Below are 21,061 nucleotides of genomic sequence, written 5' to 3'. Positions count from 1 at the left end.
TCACTTACAGGAATCCTTACATAGGTTTTTCTGTCCTCCATTAGTGCTAGATTTGGACGCAAGACCTGAGTTCAAATGTAGCCCCAGACACTTAGCAGTTACGTGACTCTGGGCAAATCACTTCACCCCTGTTTGCTTCAGTTTTCTCAGCTCTAAAATGGGTATAAAAGCACCTACCTCATAAGGTTGTTGTGAGGATCCAATGAGATATTAGAAATGAGATACCTTAAAGCATTTAGAACAGTCCCTGACATACAGTAAGTCCCTATATGCTTATTCTTTTCTCTTCCTTTCTCCTGCTTCTATTAATAGGAAAAGAATTCTAAACTGTCTGAAGAAATGAAGGAAAGCACTTTAAAAAATTTCTGTAAGTTCTGTAAATTAGCATATTTGCATAATATAGTTGTACTAAATTATTAACTTACCGTAATTAGCTTTCTTGTAGGTTGGGGACCATTTACTAAATTACCATCAATAGGTTTCTAGAAAAAAAAAAAAAAAACAATCAAGTTAAACATAATTAATTGAAAAATAACTCCGCAAAGAATACACACACATACACACACACACACACACACACACACACACTTGTGTGTGTGTGTGTGTGTGTGTGTGTATATATATGTTATATAAGAAGCATAATTTCTTTACTTAGCACCTCTGTAACAGAAAAAAATATGCTTCTTGTCCTTAGTTCATTGGCCTCTTACTTTTTACATTTTACCATCCAGTTGATTTATTATTTTCCCCAAAGTATATAGATTCTTGATCCAAATTAAGTTTAAGGTTGCTGAATTAATTAAAGGTAAAAATTAAATATTTTGAAGTTTCTTTTTCAAGTTTTAAGGATGTGTACAAATACTCCTATAACAGCTTTACTCACTTTTATTTTTACAGGACTAATTCAATACATTAAAACATTCCACATTGGAGTGAGAAACTTTAAACATGTAAGTAAATAGTAAGTACTAAGAAGAATATACACAAATGGTGACCTCCATTAAGAAAGAATACATTTAGATTTTGGAACATGAAACCAAAATAGTTAAAATATATTAATATTAAATATTATAATTATCAAATATTAACTTGTTATTTAAATTAATATTAACAATTAAGAATAAAAATTAATTTTTCCAATATTTTTTAAAATTATAATACAAGGGAAGGGAAAAGAAACTCTGATCATATCACAGTCATACTAAAAATTTTCAGTGTTTCCCTAACCTGTTCATTTCGCTATCCCCTCTGCCAATGTGGGACCCATTCTGCAATTTTCTTTGTTGCTGAAGTTGCAGAGACTGGCAAGTTCCTGTCTTTATATCACCATTCTGGGCAACAAGCATCAATCTCAATCTCTGCCTTGCCACTTTGCAAAAAGAGTAATGTACTGGATAATAAACTCAACTACAGAAGTAATGAAGGAAGGGAAATTGTAAAATTGTGGGATTGTTTCAGGCCTGAAGACAAGGAGACAGCCCCAGAATCACTTGGGGCTATAACTGAAGCAAGTGAAAAGTAAATCCCTCAATTTGGGAGGAAGCTAAAATAGCTCTGTAAGTCTGGTTCCTGGGGAGAAAGTCAGCATCTCAGGGAAAGAAATCAGAAGGAAAGAGATAAGGAATTATAATGAAAAAGAAAAGACTACAACCACTAATGACCTAAGGGGGAAATTTTTTCAGTTAAAAGTTTAGCACACAAATAAATTGACAGGAAAGATAGCTATATCAGAAAGAAAGATGGCTATCAAGAATTACAAACTTCTCTAAGTAAATATTGCAAAAAAAAGAAAATGGATGAATACTTGAAAAAAAATCAGAACCAAGTGGATTTCCAGGGAACCATAGCAGGATTTTGCCAAATGGTTAGAAAGAAATCAAAAGTTTTGAATGAAGTTAAAAGGGAACAAACCAAGAATCTGTAAACTTGTATAGAAAAAATAATTATAAGAATTGTTTTAAAATTTCAATCTGGGGTACTATCTCCAAAAGAATGAAAGGACAACTGATTGAGAATAAATATTGACATGAAGGACAATCTGAAAGAAGAAAAATAAAAAAGCAATAATAAGCTTAAAACACACACACACACACACACACACACACACACACACTAAACCCAAACACACTGATATTGAAGAAAGGATGTAGAGATAAAGATAGTATACCTACCAGAGCATAACTAGTTAGAAAACAAAAACCCCAAACCTGTAATAATGCCCCAATAATCACTGAAAATATAGTGATTTACACTTTACAATGATTTTTTTAATTTATAGAAAATTCTTAGGCTATAATAAAAGTCCAACACACAAATGACTTTCTTTATATCTCATAGTAACTCAAAACTAATGAATATTTTTATTATACCTGAAGAATAAATCATAAAAATCTGCTTGCAGATTAAATCTTACCTCAATTACATGGGGTCGGACAGATTTTTCTTTCCTTTTTTACTTCGACCAAGGGTTTTTTAAGAAATTTTTCGATTTCTTTTCCTGCCTGAGACAGCTGTTGAGGGGCAGCATTCACTGAACATCTGTTTTAAAATGTAAAATATGCATACATGTATATAAATTGTATATATAAACTATGTATGTATTTATGTATATTATCAGTTAAGACACAACTCTGATGCCTCATTTTGGTGTGGTGGTGATCCCGGGTTTCTGAGCCGATGCCAGAAAGTACAATCAAACTTGATATTAGTCCCATTTTAAGGCTGTAGTTTCTAAGAATGAGCTTTGCTATGTAGAAAGCTCATCATCAGCAGGCTGGCCATTAGGTGACAAATGCTCTTACAGCACAAGGAAAAATACAAAACGACCTTCAATCCTTGGGCAGCCTTCTTTTTCTGATCTAAATCATTGGCAAAGTGTCAAAAAATGGAGCAAAAGACACTAAAAATAACTTTTAAACTATGTATAAATCTTTTCAGTCTTGATGAGATAGTTTATCTTGATGCAAAGTATGAGAAGGAAATAGGCAGATTTGTACAAATGAAGAGGCTTTCTCAAATGATGCTCTAGTGCAGAGCACATCTTTAATGTTAAGTCACACAAGAGACCTAAGAATTCACTATACCGTGTAGAAAATTTATTTTTTTAAAAATCACTTCATCTGGCCAAATTTCTCCTATAAATGTTCTGCAACTAGGTATCTCCTAAGTATACATTAAAAATCACACAAGGCATCCTTCATTCCTCTCTGAACTTAAGCTACCACAGCAACCATCTTGTTACACTCCCTTTGGACTACTATAACTTTGTAGCTCCCTTTTGAGCTACTCTTAATGCTTGTCTGTCAACGGCATGGCTAGGCCACACTTATTCGTCTTTGGGCACCAACCCGGATCCCACAGAGACAGACCACCAGGAGATAGGGGTGAAGCAAAAGAGAACTTTATTCTTAGGTAGTACATATTTATACCCCCCCTGAAGATGTGGGGGAAGGGGGAGGTCCTCTAGGAACTGGCATATTGGGATTGGTCTGAGAAGAGGAAGGAAGGCGTGCTACGCTTTGAGAGCACTAAGGATAGAGATGTGGTACCTGGGTCAGACACCGCCTCTTGGGGATATGCCCCACCTCCATGGAGGACTTGCCTGTGCCTCAGTACCTCTCATCCCTCAGGTCCTCCCACATGCCTTGAACTGCATTCTTTGCTCCCTAGAAGCTTTTTAACCCTTACACACCTCACCCTCCAGACTCTGTTAGCCTTTGATATCCTCACAATAGAAGTACAATTTTCCCCTTTGACCCTTTTCTCTGTTTGATTCTTCTTCGATCTGTCATTTCAAGACATAGTACCAAAGCCAGACATGATTGTTTTTACCTCTAGGCTCTAGCCAAGATCTCTGAATTCTTCCACTGTGCTGCTTTTTTTCCTCTGCCCCCTACCTTTTCAGCTTCCTTTTATGTATTGTGTACCTTGACAGAGCTTGCTTTCTCTTTGTTTAGAATTTCCAGGACTTAACAGAATGCTTGTTTCATAAAAAGCATTTAGTAAATGCTTACTGATATGACATATGACAACTGTTAATAATAAGTAAAGTATAAAACAAGGAAATATTTATTAGCCAAAAGTATCAAGCACTGTGTGGATGTTCAGTACAGTGTACAAATTAATCTATGATTGATGAGATTGCCAATGTCCTTTTTAACGCATGACATTATAGTATTCTGCATCAAACCCTGGAACACAGCAAAGCCTACTAAACAGAAACTATAATCCCTCCATATCATTCAGCATAAAAATTCACATAGAAAAAAAGAGTTAAGAATGTTTATTGTCCACAATGTGATATATAGCTGGATGGAAAACCAACAAAGCTGTTCTATTAGAACTCTTAGTTTAAATAGATATTGAAGATAAACAATGAACAGGATCCGAAAATAATGCAAATATCCTTATCAATGAAACAACATAAATGCCAAAATAACCAAATATTTAACTAATGTTCCAGCTAATAATTTAATTTATTTCTCTTTTTAAAAATGTGTATTTTACCGGAATGGTAAAGTTTTGGGTTTGTTTGTTTTTTTTGGAGGGGAGAAACCTAAAATTTCATTGGTTTAGGACACTCTTTTTACAATACACATCTGCCACAATCATACAAATGGTGTTCTTGAGGCATTTCATGGGGTGCTAAAAGGGTAAAGTCATTCTTTAGGGTATTATGTATACATGTTATCTATATTTGGTTAATTATTATATTGTGGAGATTTTTTTTTTTTTTGGTATTTATTTAAAAAAAAAAAAAGAAACCAACTTATCACAGAAAAAAAATTAAGAAAAAAAATTTGAGATTATACACACAAAAAATATTTAGGAAAAATTAGTAAATCACAAAGTAATTTATTTAGATATTTGAGAAATCATTAATTCTTACCGCATATTATCAGAATTTAATAAATATTTCTTGATACGTGGAAGTTTTCTGAGGACTGGCTTAATGTCTGACATTTCTGCAACTCGCTTCATTAGTCTTACCTAATCCAAAGCAAAGAAATACAGATATTAGAGGGAAAAGCTAAAATTAGTTATTAAAAAATATTTTTGTTAGTGAATCTTATTATAAATTTGACAATAGTTTTTGTGAGTTGCTCATTCTAGTATGTAGAAAATTTAGTTTTCTTGCCAAATGTGGACAATAAGAAAAGATTCTGTTAAGCATGCACGTTAATTAGTATCTTTGACTTTTGTATAATTGATTCATTTCAATAAAATCACCTCAACAAATGTTTATAAAGCACCTACTATTAAGTGAAGCTACATTGTGTCAGATCCTAGGGATACAAAGACAAAAAACCAAGTAGTTCTAGAACTCAGCAAGTTTTATTCAATTACATAATTGTATTACATGTATAACTAAGAATGATATAAGATGTGAGAGGAGGGCACTAACAACATGGAAGCTAAAATATTCTTTCATGAAAGCGGTAACACCAATGCTGAACCTCGAAGAGAGTCAAAGACTGTGGGAGATGGGAGTTGAGAATGAAGTTCATTCCCAGGAAGAGGAATGACTTTTATAAATGCCAGGAAGTGGAAGATATCTAGAATAATCAATTATTTCTTTACCTGATCCATGCCATTAAAGGTTTCTAGTAAATCTCCAGCAGGAGTAAGACTTCTACTAGCTCTAATAGATGCATATAAATGACCAGAATTAGGAATTCCATTTGAAAGCTCTTGAGCAGACATTTTAACTAATACTTTAAAGTACTCTTCATCTTCAAAGTGTGGGCTATGAAAAAAAAAATAAAAGAACATATTATAAATCAGAAGCCAATCCTCTAGGTAATAATGGAACTGAAAAACAATTTACCAAACAGTGATTATCTATACCCCTCCCAGGATAAGCTCATCACCTCTACACCCATCTCAGTTCTTAATTTAAAACTTGACTTTTACCATCTCCCTCAGCCTCCTTTCCCCTCAGTTCAGAGGGTTAGAGGCCAGAGCACCAAACTCGGATTACTGTTTTGTAACTGCTGCTCCGCCTGGTTTCAACTCCAAGAAACAAAACCATCCTTGGAATTCTTACTCCATCTCCTACCTCCTTTTGTGTATCACTTCCCTATTTAGATTAATTGTAACCTTATAGATGGAAGAGATTTTTAAAATTGTTGTTGTTGTTTTATTATTTGTATAATGAGATTAAGCACCAAATAATGAAGTTGGTATAGACAGTTAACAATGGAAAAGACAAATTTCCTAGTGAAATTCACAATTAACCAGGAAAAAAGGGATTGTGCCATGAGGTAGGAACATGCCATTAACAGGCAGGCTAAATCCAATGAGGAGATTAGCACCCTAAAAGAGTTAGTTAGCTATAACAAGGAGAAAGACACCATGAGGTAGGTATTGGGGAGGTAATGAGAAGAAAGATACCATGAGGCAGAATGTTATGACAGGCCAACCCAAAAGGGATTCAGCAAGATGCCATATGCTATGGGAGATTTATAAAGGAAATTTCATTTGGGGATCTGACATCATAACTTGGCTTTCTAATTGGATATAGTAAGGTGGGATTACTTAATACCTCCACAGGCCTCGCCGATTCCCATCAGTGCCCTTCCTTGCTTACTTCAGGAATAATACTTACCAATACTTCAGGCTTTCTCTACCAACCCTACCTCACCATTATCCCCAGCACTTAATATCATCAAATTAAATTATGATTATATTAAACGAAGTCAAAGTTGCTTGAGAGGGGAATGAAGGAAGATTTTTTTTAACTTAAAAGTTTAATACGTTTTGTGTTTACAATTATAGACTACTCCTGCCTTGTGGGAGAATTCTTGTAACAAAGTAAAGCAGTTGTTAATAAAAGTCATCTGAGATGCATGCAACATTATATTTTGTAGCACTCCATGAGCAAAATTTCTATTTCAATTTTTTTTTTAAAGGAACAAATTTATTTTCCCCCTTCCATTGCAAAAAGAAAAAATTCTTTGTAACAAATATGCATAAATCAAAAGAGCATGTCTACATATGTATATATATTTGGCTATACATGTATACATACATATATATATATATACACACACACACACACACAAATATGTACCTATATATATATATATATATATATATACACACACACACACACACACATAAATATATACCTATATCTCTATATGCACTGAATGGATGCACTGAAATTAACCTCTCTCTCTAGATATCTATGTTTATGTTCAGTTTTTTCAGTTGTCTGATCCTTTATGACCTCATTGGGGTTTTCTTGGCAAAGATACTGAAATGGTTTGCCACTGAACGAGGGAAGATTTTGTTGAAGAGGTAGATCTTGAATAAAGATATGAGTAGTATCCCATCTACACATGAGAAGTACTATATAGGCAATCACATAGAATGAGAAAGGGCAGAACAAGCCTGAGAATAGCAAGTTGTCCCATTTGGCTGGCATACTGTCTACAGAGAAGAGTAAGAAAAACAGCTAGAAATTCCATGTGGAACCAAACCATATAGGATAATTAAAAGCCAAGCTAAAATTTATGATGTATTTAATAGCCAATAAAGAACAACTGAGGATATTTTAAACTTACTGAAAATCTACTTTTTATTAATTTTTTTTTCCCCCCCGAGTCCTCTTGACTTCCAGGATGGTGCTCTATCCACTACACCAACCAGCTGTACCTTTGTATTAATTTATAGGGCATGTAAAAATTTGTCATAATTTGGTCCAAAACCCAGGATTACAATTTTTAAAAAGTAAACTATCAAAGACTAAGTACTATGACAACCCACCCCCCAAAAAAAATAAAATTACTTTAATTCTTAAATTTCCAAAATACAGATTTCTAGAGTATTTAAAAAGTAACATTCTATACAAGAAATCAAACGATATTACTTGTTAAATATTTCACTCCATAAATGCATCATATCTGATAGATTTCGATCCAGGCACAAAGATGAAAAAAGCACGCCCTAAAAAGAAAAAACAAAATCCACTGTTAGCTAAGTAACACTTAAAAACCCTTTTAATTGATCTTTAAACTGCAGTAGTAACCATGGAGAAGGCAAAATATTATTTACCTGTTCATACACATCTAAATCTGAATCATCTGGAATCACATGTGGAGAGACTGACATTCCTCCTGTTTTTAGTTCTATTTGCTGAGCTTGTTCTCTATAGTCATAAATGCCACAACCCATCCTGTTAATATAGAAGTATTTATTTAATTCATCATTATTTTAAAATATGTGTATATAGATGTAAAATTTCTATTAAGTATCCTAAGTCACTCATAAAATCATAGCACAGAAGAAAAACTACGCTTTATACTTCCTTGTAAAGTATCTATGAAGTCTCCATGAGTTTTTATAGAAGTATTAATCCCCTAGGAAAAGAAATTATAGTCAAAGATTATGTGCAGAGTATCCATAAATATTCATATAAACTATAAATTGCTGTAAATAAATCACAAATTTTAAAAATATCTATCCATCTCTAAATATAATGAATTCCTCTAGTCTTTTTTTTCCTCTTCTATCATTTTCTTTACCCCATTTAAACAATTTAATGTTCTAGTAGTCAAAGAAATGGATTAAGAAATTAAGTAGGGGCAGCTAGGTGGCGCAGTGGATAGAGCACCAGCCCTGAATTCAGGAGGATCCGAGTTCAAAGTCTCAGACACTTACCACTTCCTAGCTGTGTGACCCTGGGCAAGTCACTCAGGGAAAAAAAAAAAAAAAAAAAAAAAAAGAACATTAAGTGACTCTATATATAGCCTTGGAAACAGGAGTATTGACTTCCTAGATCATTTCCTTCTTAATGTTAGTGCACTTAAGTTTCAAACAATTTACAAATCCTTCATGGGATTATCTCAACCAAAACTGCAAATATTGCAATTGACCTAAACAAACAAAAAAAAAAAAAAAACAGGTAAAAGAAGGATGGTAAAGAAACTATCATGTCAAAAAATTTTAATTAAAAATCAATAAAAATATAAGATTCAATGAAAAAAATTATAGTAAGTTAGGACAGAATAATAAAAACAAAGGAAAAATTAAGCCAGAAAAATTTTCAACTTGAAATTTTCCAAAAGGATGAAGTGTCTGGAAAATAAGAGGAAGAAAAAAATTCCTGTCATTATTAGGCTTCCCAAAACTTATAAAGAAAATAATCTTGCCAAATAATAAACAATAAAAGAAAACATTTGGAAAATAATGAAAAAAGAGAGGTAGGTGGCAAATTGATCAAAGTGAACTGCTAACAGTAAATGAATGTCACTCAGCTCACTCAGTACTTTCAATGCCCAATGTCTCCCCCCAAAAAAACATAATGAAATTAAGCAACCAAAAAGTAAATTATCACATATCAAAGTTCCATCATATAGAACTGCACAAATTTTTATTCCAAAGGGAAAAAAATTATAGAAACTGGAATCAAATAAATTTAAAAGATTTCAAAAAAAAAAAAAATCAACTAAATATAACCTTTTCAAAGATAAGTAATGGTTATTAAAGCTACATGAATTTGAGAACTTTAGTTAACCTTACAATTTCTGACATGAAAAGAAACAAGATCACAAGCTCCATCAAGCAAATAAATACTGAAGTGAACAGACAACAATCTAGCCTCTTTAGGCCATCTCTATAAAGAGATTAAAAACAATATTATTATGCAGGTTAATTAGTGAGGCAAACAAATGGGTTTAAGGGGATGAGGGGGGAAAAGGAAGGAAAAGGAAAGAGACTATTAAGTTAACTGGTTCATAAGACTAGGGACTGGATTTGTGATTTCATCAGAACAGGGACTACTCCAGGTGAGGAAATTACTTGTACCAATGCAGGCTGGCACCTCCTCAGCAACTTGTCATTGTCCAGAATACCCTAGTGAACTGACAAGTTAAAGGACAAGGCCAATGACACACATTATGTGTGTCAAAAATAGAGACTCCAAGTCTTCTTTACCTCAAAGTCAACTCTAGCTATTAGCCAGCCTCTCCCTCAGTTAAAATGATTTTTTATTTATATATAGAGGTAAAAGCCCATCTAATCTAATCCCTTCATTTTATAGATGTTAGTCCAACTAAGTAGGGTGAGAGAGGCACAGCAATGAAGGTAAAAAAGCATAGGGAGATTTTAACCAAAATATTGTCTTAGATAGAGTGACACAAGCTTATGAACCTACCCAATAGTAAGTGATTCAAAGGATATGAAATCATGTAGCTTTCAAAAGAATACAAATGATAAATGCTGTGAATGAAATTCAACAAAGGTAAACTGAGGTATATAATCTCTGAGCAAGATAAAATTTTATTAGTAGAATGTGACCCTACCAATAGAATGGATCAAATGGCTGCCTCCATTCTGCCAAAAAACAAAGAATTGAAGATACAACTCATTTTTGTATGCATAGTATAAAGAACAGAAAGGTAATCATCTGATTATAGGATTGGCAGCATCATAGAGAATGATTAGTTTCACTAAAGGAAGGGTTTTACTCATACATGGGACTTGACTATCATTCTTTTCCTCAGAAGAATTGATTTATGGATTTATGAGACCTAGTTGCATTCTATGGTCACTGAAAGTGAACTTGAAGTAGCAGGCTCACAGGTGCTTGGGAAATGAGATAGACCACCTTTAACTGGCAAGAATGAGGCTAAAATCAAGACCAGTTTGTCCACTCTCGGGAATAACCACAGATTGCATGGAATTTCTAAGGAGCTAAAGTTATACAGGATAAGTTTCTTTTATATAAAGTGGTTTGCAGAGATAAACAATTACTTAAAGTGTTTTAAGAAAGTACTAAATCTTTAAGTATAGCTCAGAGTTTTCCTTTAACAGTGGTTGTGGGAAAACCTAAACTTTTATATCTAACTTGAGAGAGAAAGATATTTTTGAACTCAGAAACTTTTACATTCAAAGACAGAAAAAAGGCTGAAGTTATTATAAAATACAGAATAAGGTAATTAAAAATTCATTAAAGAATGAAATTATAAAATACAAAAATATTTATTTTCATACATCACTGAACATCTAAAAATTGTTTTAACACTAATGATAAAAAATGCCCTTAAAATGTTACATTACAAATAGCAAAACTAGTTAAAGTAATAATTCAATATTGGTAATGGTATGGATAAATATATATACACTATCCTCTTGCTGGTAACAATCTTTTTGGACAACGACATATACACTACAAAACTTATTTTTTATTTTTATTCCTTCTTTCTGCTTTTCTTTTTTGAATTATTTCATAAAATGACTACTTTGGAAATGTTTTATATCACTGAACACGTATAACCTATATCAGACTGCTTACTATCTGAAGAATGGAGGCAAAGGAGGAAACAGAATTTGTAACTCAAACCACCCCTCAAAAAAACTCAACACATGTTAAAAAATTGTTTTCCATGTAATTGGGGAAAAATAAAATATCAAAAATATTTTATTTCCTTGGATCCTCACAAATCTGGGAATTAGTTATTATTATAATACTCATTTTTACAGAGAAGGAAACAGAGATTAAGTGATTTGCCCAAGGTGAGACATTTAGAAAGTATCTTGAAATTACATTTCAATTTTGATCTGCCTGAATCTAGGCCTTGTGCTCTATCATTGGGTCATGTATATGTATGTTTATGTTAATTACATATCTTTATTCTTATAATTAATACCAAAATCAACTTACTTTGTAAGCACACTGCAGAAGAGAGGTACATATGGCCTCAGTTCCTCAGGAAGCGTATTAAGACTAGAAAAGGCTCTGAAATATACCACACCATTGGTTGGTTGAGCACAGTATTGTATAGGAATTTCACCAGCTATAGGAAAAAAAAGTAATTTAAAATTAGTGTGGAATTTTTAAGAATATGTAGGAAGAAGAATATGTTTATTTTTACAATTTAAAAATGCTGCTGTTCATAATAAAGAACTAAAATTATATTATCAGATTTAGTGTAATTCTCACTTTCACTTTACATAGTCCCCTACAATTCATATCAATTGGTAAAATATTTAAGATTTTAAAAATTCATTTGTAGTAAAATTTGGAATACAGGGTTAGACACAAACTGTTTTCAATTAAATTTTAAGATTGAGAATTTTTCTAAAGTGATTTTTTAATTTTTTTTTTAATTTTGTAACTAGCACTAGCTTAGCATTTAAGGCTTAGTCTGGTTTTTAAGGTTTCTACAACAGTCGCTGAATAAGAGTTACAAATTCTGGGCTCTACATCTTTGTTTGCATTATTATGTACATCCTGCTCTCCCCGTCTAGTATTTTTAATAAGATCCAAAGCTGGAAAGGACTGTAAATGTCATCTCATGCAAACTTCCCATTTTATAATGAGGAACAAGGGACATGACTGGCCCACAGTGACAAGGCTAACAAACCAAAGAATCAGGATTCAAACCAGGTCTGTATCCATTTTTCAATCTATTACATAGGAAAAAACTTCTAATTCCTATGACTACACTGTCCCCTGTACATTCTCAATGCAGGAGACAATTACCACTTATCTAAATGATGGGGAGGAGGCGGCACCAGATGGGAGTCAGGTAACCTTGTCATTGGCGCTCTACTTCTCTAAGCTCTTCCTTAATGGACACTCTTGCTCTCCTCAATGAGCTCAGAATCCATGGTAAAGTCAGGTAGTTACCATAAAAACATAATAACTGAAAAATAACTTATATTGGGTCAGTATAAATGCCTGTTAAAGAAGTAAGCAAGAAGACAACCTGATACTACAGCAGTGATGCTTCAGGGATCTAGTCTTTTTTTTTTTCTTTTTTAATCTTTTTTAGCCTTAATCTTATCTCATGGATAATTTATGTGGCTTTCCCCTGACTCTTCCTATATTTCTTCCATAGCTACAACTGGGTCATAGATACATTTGGGCAAAAGGATCAAGAGATGAACAACTCCCCCTGAAAACTTTCGATTCACACTCTTCAAAAAAAGAAAATTACAAAATCAGACCAAACTATCTCCAAAGAAAATCAAATCTAAAGTACTACATGGTAGGCAAGCAAGAGGATATGCCGCAGGAGAACTAGAGATGAAATTAAGATTCAATGGTCAGAATATTGTAATTCATGAGCGAAAACAGCATTATGTATTTTACTTGTTCACAACTCAAATGAAACCAAAATTTTTTCCTACAACAATTAACATTCAAGTTACAATGACCTGCTAATGCTGTATCCAGCTCAGTGAAGGATATGGTGGGCTCAATGTCAGACACTTTTAATGCTGGAAGACAGGTAGCATCTTGTGGCTTACTTTGTAAGTCCTGTAATTCTAAACCTAAAAGAAAAAAGGAAATGACTGATTTATGATTTCAATTTTAAAAGGTACATAAGCCTATTTACTGATTCGGCAATTATGCAGCTCAATTAAACATGCTTCATTTTTAAAAACACTCCTTTATGAATATGCTACAGTATTTCTAAAGACTTTGATTAATATGCTTAGGAAATTGTCTTTTCAAGCTATCTAAATTGTAAAATGTCCTACAACAAAGGTGGTATTTGTTAAACTAGCAGTAGTAGCTATCATAGAATCACAGAATCAGAGTAGAGGAGCTTTGCAATCATCTCCTTTAAACCATATCTGTTCAGGAATCATGCCATTAAATCCCAAATCATTATAGAGCTTCTATCTGAATAACTAAAAATTATGTCTCCATTAACATCCTCAAGTAGCTCTTTTAAGAAACCAAAACTATTCCACAACTTTCCTCCGTTGTTCCTTCTTTTTCCCACTAGGAGCTAGTAAAACAAACCTAATCTCTGTCCCACATGACAGCCCTTTAGATGCTGGAAAATAGTTGTTTGCCATCTTCTGTAATTTAACCATTCCCAGTTCCTTTACAATTGATGAATTTATAGCATGGTTTTGAGTTCATTACAATATTCTGGTTATCTGCCTCTAGAAATACTTCAGCTTGTCAATATCCTTCCAAAAATGTGGATGCAAGATGTGATCTGACCAAAATACAGTACAGCCAGACTTTCCAAGTTTCTTAAACTATACTTCTAAGGTGAAGGGAGAAAAGGAAGGACTATATGTACCAATGGACTGCCTTACTTAGCATTTTTTTCCCTTCTGTTGTTTCTGCATCCTGGTTCTATTTAGTGTTTCTAACTAAGATTTCTAACAAGATTATTCCCTTCTGGACCTTTCCTTAAGCATGCCAAATAAACAAGCCTATTGCTTTATAACTGACATTTATATAGCACTCACTCCATGCAGGAACTATGCTAAGTGCTTCACAATTATTTCATTTGATCCTCACTATAACCCTGAGAGATAGGTGCTATTATTATTGCTATTTTAATATGAGATTTAGGGGCAGCTAGGTGGCGCAGTGGATAGAGCACCAGCCTTGAATTCAGGAGGGCCCTAGTTCAAATCTGATCTCAGACACTTAACACTTCCTAGCTGTGTGACCCTGGGCAAGTCACTTAACCCCAGCCTCAGGGGAAAAAAAAAATAATAATAATAATATGAGATTTATAACAATTGGTTCATAATGAAGTTAAGATAACTAGGAGAACAATTTATATGATGACCAAAGCAATAAGTTCTGAGAAAATAATGCTGAAAAGAACTCAGAATTCTGTCCAAAATAACAGCAAATCAGCATTTGAAAAATATAAAGATGAAACATGCCTTTTTTTTGTACCCCATGGCAGAGAGATTACTGACTAGAGATGTAGAATCTGCTTACTTAGGCAAGGCCAATGTTAACTTGTTAAGTACTTGATTATATATACTTGATGTTAAAAGAGAAGCTAGGTAATAATACACAAGGGGAAAAACGTATTTTATTCAGGGGTATTAACCATTTTAAAAGAATGGTTAACAAAAGTTTAGGTATTTATGTTAATGATCAATATTAAGTTTTCAATTAAACATTTGAATTTTTTTTTAAACAAAAGATTAAAAAAACAAACAAACAGTAATTTCTGGAATTTAAGAAGTCATAGGAAAATAAGTAGTACCAGAATATTTCAATAAAACAGATAATGCTGATTCAGCATTAACAAAAAAAGGCAGAAGAACTGTGATCCTCTATGTAGCATTGTGGGATCAGACCATTAACTGATATCAGTTATGTTTTTCATGATCTCTCAAATTGCAATGTAAGTAAAAAAGCAGAAACTAAAAAAAAAAAAAATTTAAGAATTGATATTGTTGGGAATAACCATAGTGATGGCATCACAGGTCCACCAAGTATCACATTATATGAAAAGTATGTCAACATAAAATAATTGTTTCCTGATTCAAAGACATGTTTGCTTTTCTGCATATATAAGCAAGAATTCATTTATAAAAGTAAAAGTTAGGAATAAGGTAAATGTTAAAAATTAAATAGTATGTTTATTAGAAATGTCTCTTCTAAGTTGCAGCACTACTGAACTACTTTCCCTAGTTAGAAACTGCAAGAACTTTATCCTCCCGACTCTCCTTTTCCTACCCCATATCAACAAAATCCTATAATTCTTTGAAATTTCTTACATGTTTTTATATTGCTCAAAGAATCTGGCAGAATTAATATATACTGAGTATTCTGTATATACATCACTATGCCACTTACAATGATATAGAGTGCACATCATAGAATGTTAAAGTACTGTTTAAAAAGGACATCTTCATATTTAAAAACCTATTGAAAATTCTTAACCTTTTTCATATACATATAGCTTGTCTTTAGTAGAAAGGGAATTAATCTTTTGTTTCAGTTTTTCTGTTTCCATTTGTGTTTGCTTCTCATAATACTTTTCATCTGGATTCATAGATAAAGTCAATCTGTGTTGATTATTCTGTAACAAACAAAATAAATAAATCAAAATATTAAAAATTACCACAATGATTTTTCTTTCCCCTGTGCTCTAACATTACAACTAATAGAGAAAATACAAACTATTCACAGGTCAACTCTCACAAAATGAAATAAAGAACTTTGCTAATTAATACTTTTAATAATGAAGAGAAAAAAATTGTCCAAAATATCCAGATAATTCTTTTAGTTCTTTTTGCTTTGCCAATGAAAATCCATTCTATGCACAAACAAATAGCTATTTGAATTACTTTTAAAACTATTTGTTTACATAAAAATAAATTAACCCTGAAGTAAAAATTAAGTATAACACAGATTAAAAATCCAACCTGGCATTTATTCACTCTAGATAATTGATAAACAATTTACACATTTACTATGTTAATTAAAATGTAATATAAGTAGAAACCCTTGCAATTATTATCCTGCACAAAAAATTCAAACATTCCAGAGAAAGTAAAATTGTTGTTGGGAGTGAGCAGTTCTTATTCCAAGGGGTTTTGTGTAGACAGCTTTAGCCATTTCTAGTCAAGCATGTAAAAATTAAAATCAATTTTGTGTTTTAGACCATCAGCTAAAGCTACATTTATATGTCCTCAAACTAAGAAATAGAAATGTTTCCATTAAGCAGAGAGATGCATTCTATTTTTTTTCTTCATATTAGGAAATATGGAGTGAGTATGAATACTTTTAAATACAAACTAATAAATGAAGAATTTTCATTACATATGAAAAATTAGGCTTTTTTTTTTTTTTAGAGGGGGATTACAAATGAGTATTGAGGAATAAGGCATTTAATAATAGGCTAATTTAGAACATATCACATTTTCTTTGTTTTAGATGATTAAGTTTTTATAGTTAAGTGCTTAGCTTTATTTCTGTAAATAATATGATATATTCAGAGTCATACTTGAAATCTCAACTCTCTAATGCTGTGAAACACTCCAAATGGTATTTCTTGGGATTCTTACCTCAGTAAATAGAATCCTATCATTATAATGGTTTTTCAATTGCTAAAGTAATTCATTCATTCTAACTATATACAGATGTAACCCATGCAAACAAAAGAATCAATATAGCTGTCATTTTAAAAATTTAAAGTAAGGAATCATAAAATGTATTTGTAGCAATCTTAAAAAGCAAGAACAGAACTTTAACTTGGCCATCAGCAATTGAATAAGTTGTAGTCAGTTTGGTTTATATGCTTGTTTTCAGAATGCATTTGTAATGTACATTTTACTTGTCCTGCCTGTATCAGATTATAAATTCCTTGAATGATTGGGCATTTCCTTTAAAAATGCACAATAAATTACTACCTAAATAATAAACAATACAGAGAAAACTAAACTGATTTAAAATTATGCATACAATTTCATGAACTAAAAATAACATTAATGATTAATGAGAGACTATAAAAAGAATAGGACTAGCCATATCTTATACTAATAATATGATTTATTATTAAAGTGGTTAGATCTAGCATAGGCTGGTACATCCCATGAAATATAACAACTATGTGCAGCAGGAAAACAACTTCTCCTATTCTATAATACAAGTGTTAGCTTTGCTTGACATTAGTTCTTTACAAACAAGGGTTTCACCAATTCATCAGTAAACCTAGGAAGTAATATGGCATAAAGAATACAGTTCAGGCTTTCAACAGAAAAAATGGGATCCAGATCTGTTTCTAATACATACTAACTAGGTGACTGTAAGCAAGTCACTGGACCTCTCAGTGTCCCAGACAATTCTTTAAGTTACAGATGAACTGCTGACATTGAGCAATGGAGTAAAATGATGAAGTCTAGTTAATAAAAAGAAGTCAGGGGGCAGCTAGGTGGCGCAGTGGACAGAGCACCAGCCCTGAATTCAGGAAGACCCGAGTTCAAATCTGGTCTCAGACACTTAACATTTCCTAGTTGTGGACCCTGGGCAAGTCACTTAACCCCAGCCTCAGAAAAATAAAAAAATAAAAAATAAAATAAAAAGAAGTCAGCTAATATGACACTGATACTAATACGTTATGCACAACAGCTTCAATTCATGCCTCAAAAATCCATGATTTTCTCTGTAAATTTCTCCTAATTCTACTTCTAGTTTTTCCTAGGTCATTGTGAAATCATGAATACAATTTCTTCATTCTTCTTACCTTAAAATATTGCTTGACTTTTTCTTGAAGAAAATTTGGATTTTCCTTAAGGCACTGCCTGAATCGAGTCACCTGATTTCCTAGATTTAAAAGTTCAATGGGATCTCCTTCATGATTCCAGCAGGAAGCTATGTACTATAATAAAGATTTTTCATTGGGAACACAATGTATATATATTCTAGTTAGAAAACATCACCATGCTTGAAAGCATTCAAGTACGTCAATACTACTTGTTTTGTTTCAGATATCCCATTGTTAAAATCTGAGATTTTGACAGAAAAACCCCAATCCAAGTTAGGAAAATAACAGTCACCTATGTTTCCTTATGTTCACATATCCCATCAGGAACACAGAGATGATTCAAGATTTACTAAGTTTGGCTTCAAGATGTACAAGTATATTGCAGTCTTATTTCACTTGTATATGTTCAAAAGAACAGAATGTTAAGTAAAAATATACTATAGAATAATTTCTTTTAGTTAATATCCAATATTTCATTCTTTAAGGATCTATAATTTCACTGATAAACTAAAAAAACAATGTAACTTAGTGTAATGAGCTGATAAAATCCAAAAATTTTCCATACCTCAACAGATAACCTTCTGGTGATAAGCTTCCCTAATATGAGCCTTATCTAGGGTTAAGAGATATATAATCTGTACTGGAAGCATTTTTACCTTGGTAAAGCTTCCATTCTGATAAATAAAATACAGCACCATGTTTATGCCTTCATAATATAGCACTGATAACACCATATTAAGGTGAACACTAGCATACTGCCTAAAAATTTAGCAAACTTCACTTAAAAATGATATTAATATCAACTTAAAACTTCTCTTTCATTAATTAAATGTAGAAATTTACTTTTTTAGGGGGAAAAAAAAAGCATCTCAAAAGAGCCAATTGTGTTTAAATAGGAAATTTTTACCTGAAAATGGTTGACTAAGGCAAACAATGAAGACAAAATATGGACTATAATTAAATATTTCTACAAATATTTGACACTTTTCTAATACCCTAGATGAAACAAAATTAAGTAATCACTAACCGATGACAGGGCAAGTCCAAAACTAGTTGATTGGTGCTTCATTTGGATTTCAATTTTGTGTAGTAAAGCTTCAACTCGATCATCTTCAAACCCTTTCCTAAAGGACAAAAGCATAAAAAGAATAAATGAAACCTCAAAGAATTATGGAACAAATGAACAGCCAATACTATAATCAATTGAGACATAATACATAAGATGATTAAGGATGAGCTAAGTATCAGTTATATATTAGATGAAGAAGTAAAAAAAAGAAAGAAAAAGGATCATCTTTTCTAATTTAGATCAATGACTAGAACTTTTAAACCATGTACCTGGAAAAATCGTGTTCAAAATTCTTAACAATTCATTTTTAAGTAATCAATGTTACTTACTCAATAACTTCATCAATTGTTTTAGTAATAATCTGTTTGACTGTTTCCATGTGCTTGTCAGCAATCCCCTGTAGGCCCACACTAAAGAAAGCCTCTCTTGTATAGCCGTTATACCTAGAATACAAACATGCTGAAAATGCCAGAATCTGAACAGTTTTATAAATGAAAACTTACAAAATTAACTTATTAATGTTTTAAAAGAAAAAAAAAAAAAAAAACTACAAAAAGGTCCAAACTTCAAAGTCTTTAAATTCTTCATGGATCAATTAAACTGACACTGTTAAAAAATGTGAAGTTCTTTTGTGGATACATCAACCATTATTTAAAATGTCTAATGTGATTCACAAAACTTCAAAAAATACAAATCCAAAGAAAAAGAATAGCTAAATTGCACAAAAGACTGAAATATAAAGATGTTTTCTACTTAATGTAATGTATGGAAAATAGGCAAAGGATCTATAACTTCCATTTGTATTGTAAATTCCCAAAGAATGAAAACTGCCCCATTAAAACCACTTTGTACCTTTTTTTTTTTTTTTTTTTTTTTTTTTAAAGCAACAGATAACTCTTGGAGAACTGCCTAGAATTATGCTTCAAACTGAGGGGAAAAGGACTAAAATACATTAAAAAAAAAATTCTAACAGCTAATTTAATAGTAGCAAAGAATTAGAAAACAAACAGATTCAAATCAACTAATCAAACCAATCAAACTACCAATCAAAGCATAGGAATACAATGTAAATTATCATACCATAAGAAACAATGAAAGAAAGGGATGGTTTCAGTGAAGTTTAAGAAAACTTGAATGAAGATGAAGAGTGAAATGGACTAAGCTAAAATGATTTATACAATAATAACACTATAAGAATAGATATTGTTGAAAGATTTAAAGACTGATCAATCACACTTCCAGAAAACTGATGATTAAAAAAAAAAAAAAAAAAAAAGCATGCTACTCACCTCTAGGCAGAGGTGACAAATTCAGGAAAAAAAAGTACTATGTATTTTTTGGACATAGCCAAAGAAGGAAATTATTTTGCTTTATGCAAATGCACTTACAAGAATCTTGTTTTTTTTCCTTTTTTTTTTTTTTCAGTGGTGATGGGAGAGGAAGAAAAGAAAATTCATTTTTATTAATTAAAAAAAAATTCAGCAGTTAACACTTACCCAACATCTGGAGAAAAGTCTGTGCCAAGACCAGATTCAATCAATGCTTTATAAAATGGAGAATTAGGTCCATCAATCAGTAGTGAAGACAAAAGATTCAGAGTGAAGGATTCAAATATATCTGTAATACTATATTGATAAGAAAATTCAGCAACTTAACTATAATGTTTATTCTTATATAAAATGAGAGTTGGACCAAATGGCCTACAACAACCCTTCTAAGCTCTAGATCTATGATGCTGTGTTTCTTTGTGCCTTCCACCATTCCATAAAATTTGTAAAATGGAGAACCAAGTTGCACATGGCACAGTAAAATTCTTTTCCCACATCTCCTCTAGAACAAGTATTAATGTCCCTTCTCTTTGATGACTAGACTACAAATATACTAAGAGAATAAAATTAATATTCATTTTTTGACAGCATCAAATATTTTCTAATGTTTTTGTTTTTAACCAAACTTAGTAAGTTTCTAATATATACTTTACTATTTAACATTTCATTTT

The 21,061-nt window shown here is 32.0% G+C and overlaps 1 protein-coding gene and 1 long non-coding RNA gene across 2 annotated transcripts in view; one reads left to right on the top strand and one right to left on the bottom strand.

Annotated features, from left to right (window-relative positions):
• The window catches only part of PITRM1 (pitrilysin metallopeptidase 1), a 48,417-nt gene that overhangs the window by 16,535 nt on the left and 10,821 nt on the right, over window positions 1-21,061 (bottom strand). The window contains 14 exon segments of the mRNA XM_074267183.1: window positions 426-482; window positions 2,414-2,440; window positions 2,442-2,538; window positions 4,889-4,989; window positions 5,581-5,746; window positions 7,874-7,950; window positions 8,059-8,179; window positions 11,669-11,801; window positions 13,168-13,284; window positions 15,668-15,806; window positions 17,973-18,107; window positions 19,021-19,117; window positions 19,392-19,505; window positions 20,559-20,687. Of these exon segments, the coding sequence (XP_074123284.1) occupies window positions 426-482; window positions 2,414-2,440; window positions 2,442-2,538; window positions 4,889-4,989; window positions 5,581-5,746; window positions 7,874-7,950; window positions 8,059-8,179; window positions 11,669-11,801; window positions 13,168-13,284; window positions 15,668-15,806; window positions 17,973-18,107; window positions 19,021-19,117; window positions 19,392-19,505; window positions 20,559-20,687 (1,510 nt within the window).
• On the top strand, window positions 311-20,985 carry LOC141542626 (uncharacterized). The gene is made up of 3 exons (XR_012482219.1): window positions 311-367; window positions 898-950; window positions 20,488-20,985. It is a non-coding gene; the product is annotated as an uncharacterized LOC141542626 (long non-coding RNA).

Source organism: Sminthopsis crassicaudata, chromosome 5, assembly GCF_048593235.1.
Source record: "Sminthopsis crassicaudata isolate SCR6 chromosome 5, ASM4859323v1, whole genome shotgun sequence".
Lineage (NCBI taxonomy): Eukaryota > Metazoa > Chordata > Mammalia > Dasyuromorphia > Dasyuridae > Sminthopsis > Sminthopsis crassicaudata.
This window is presented reverse-complemented; position numbering and strand designations above follow the sequence as displayed.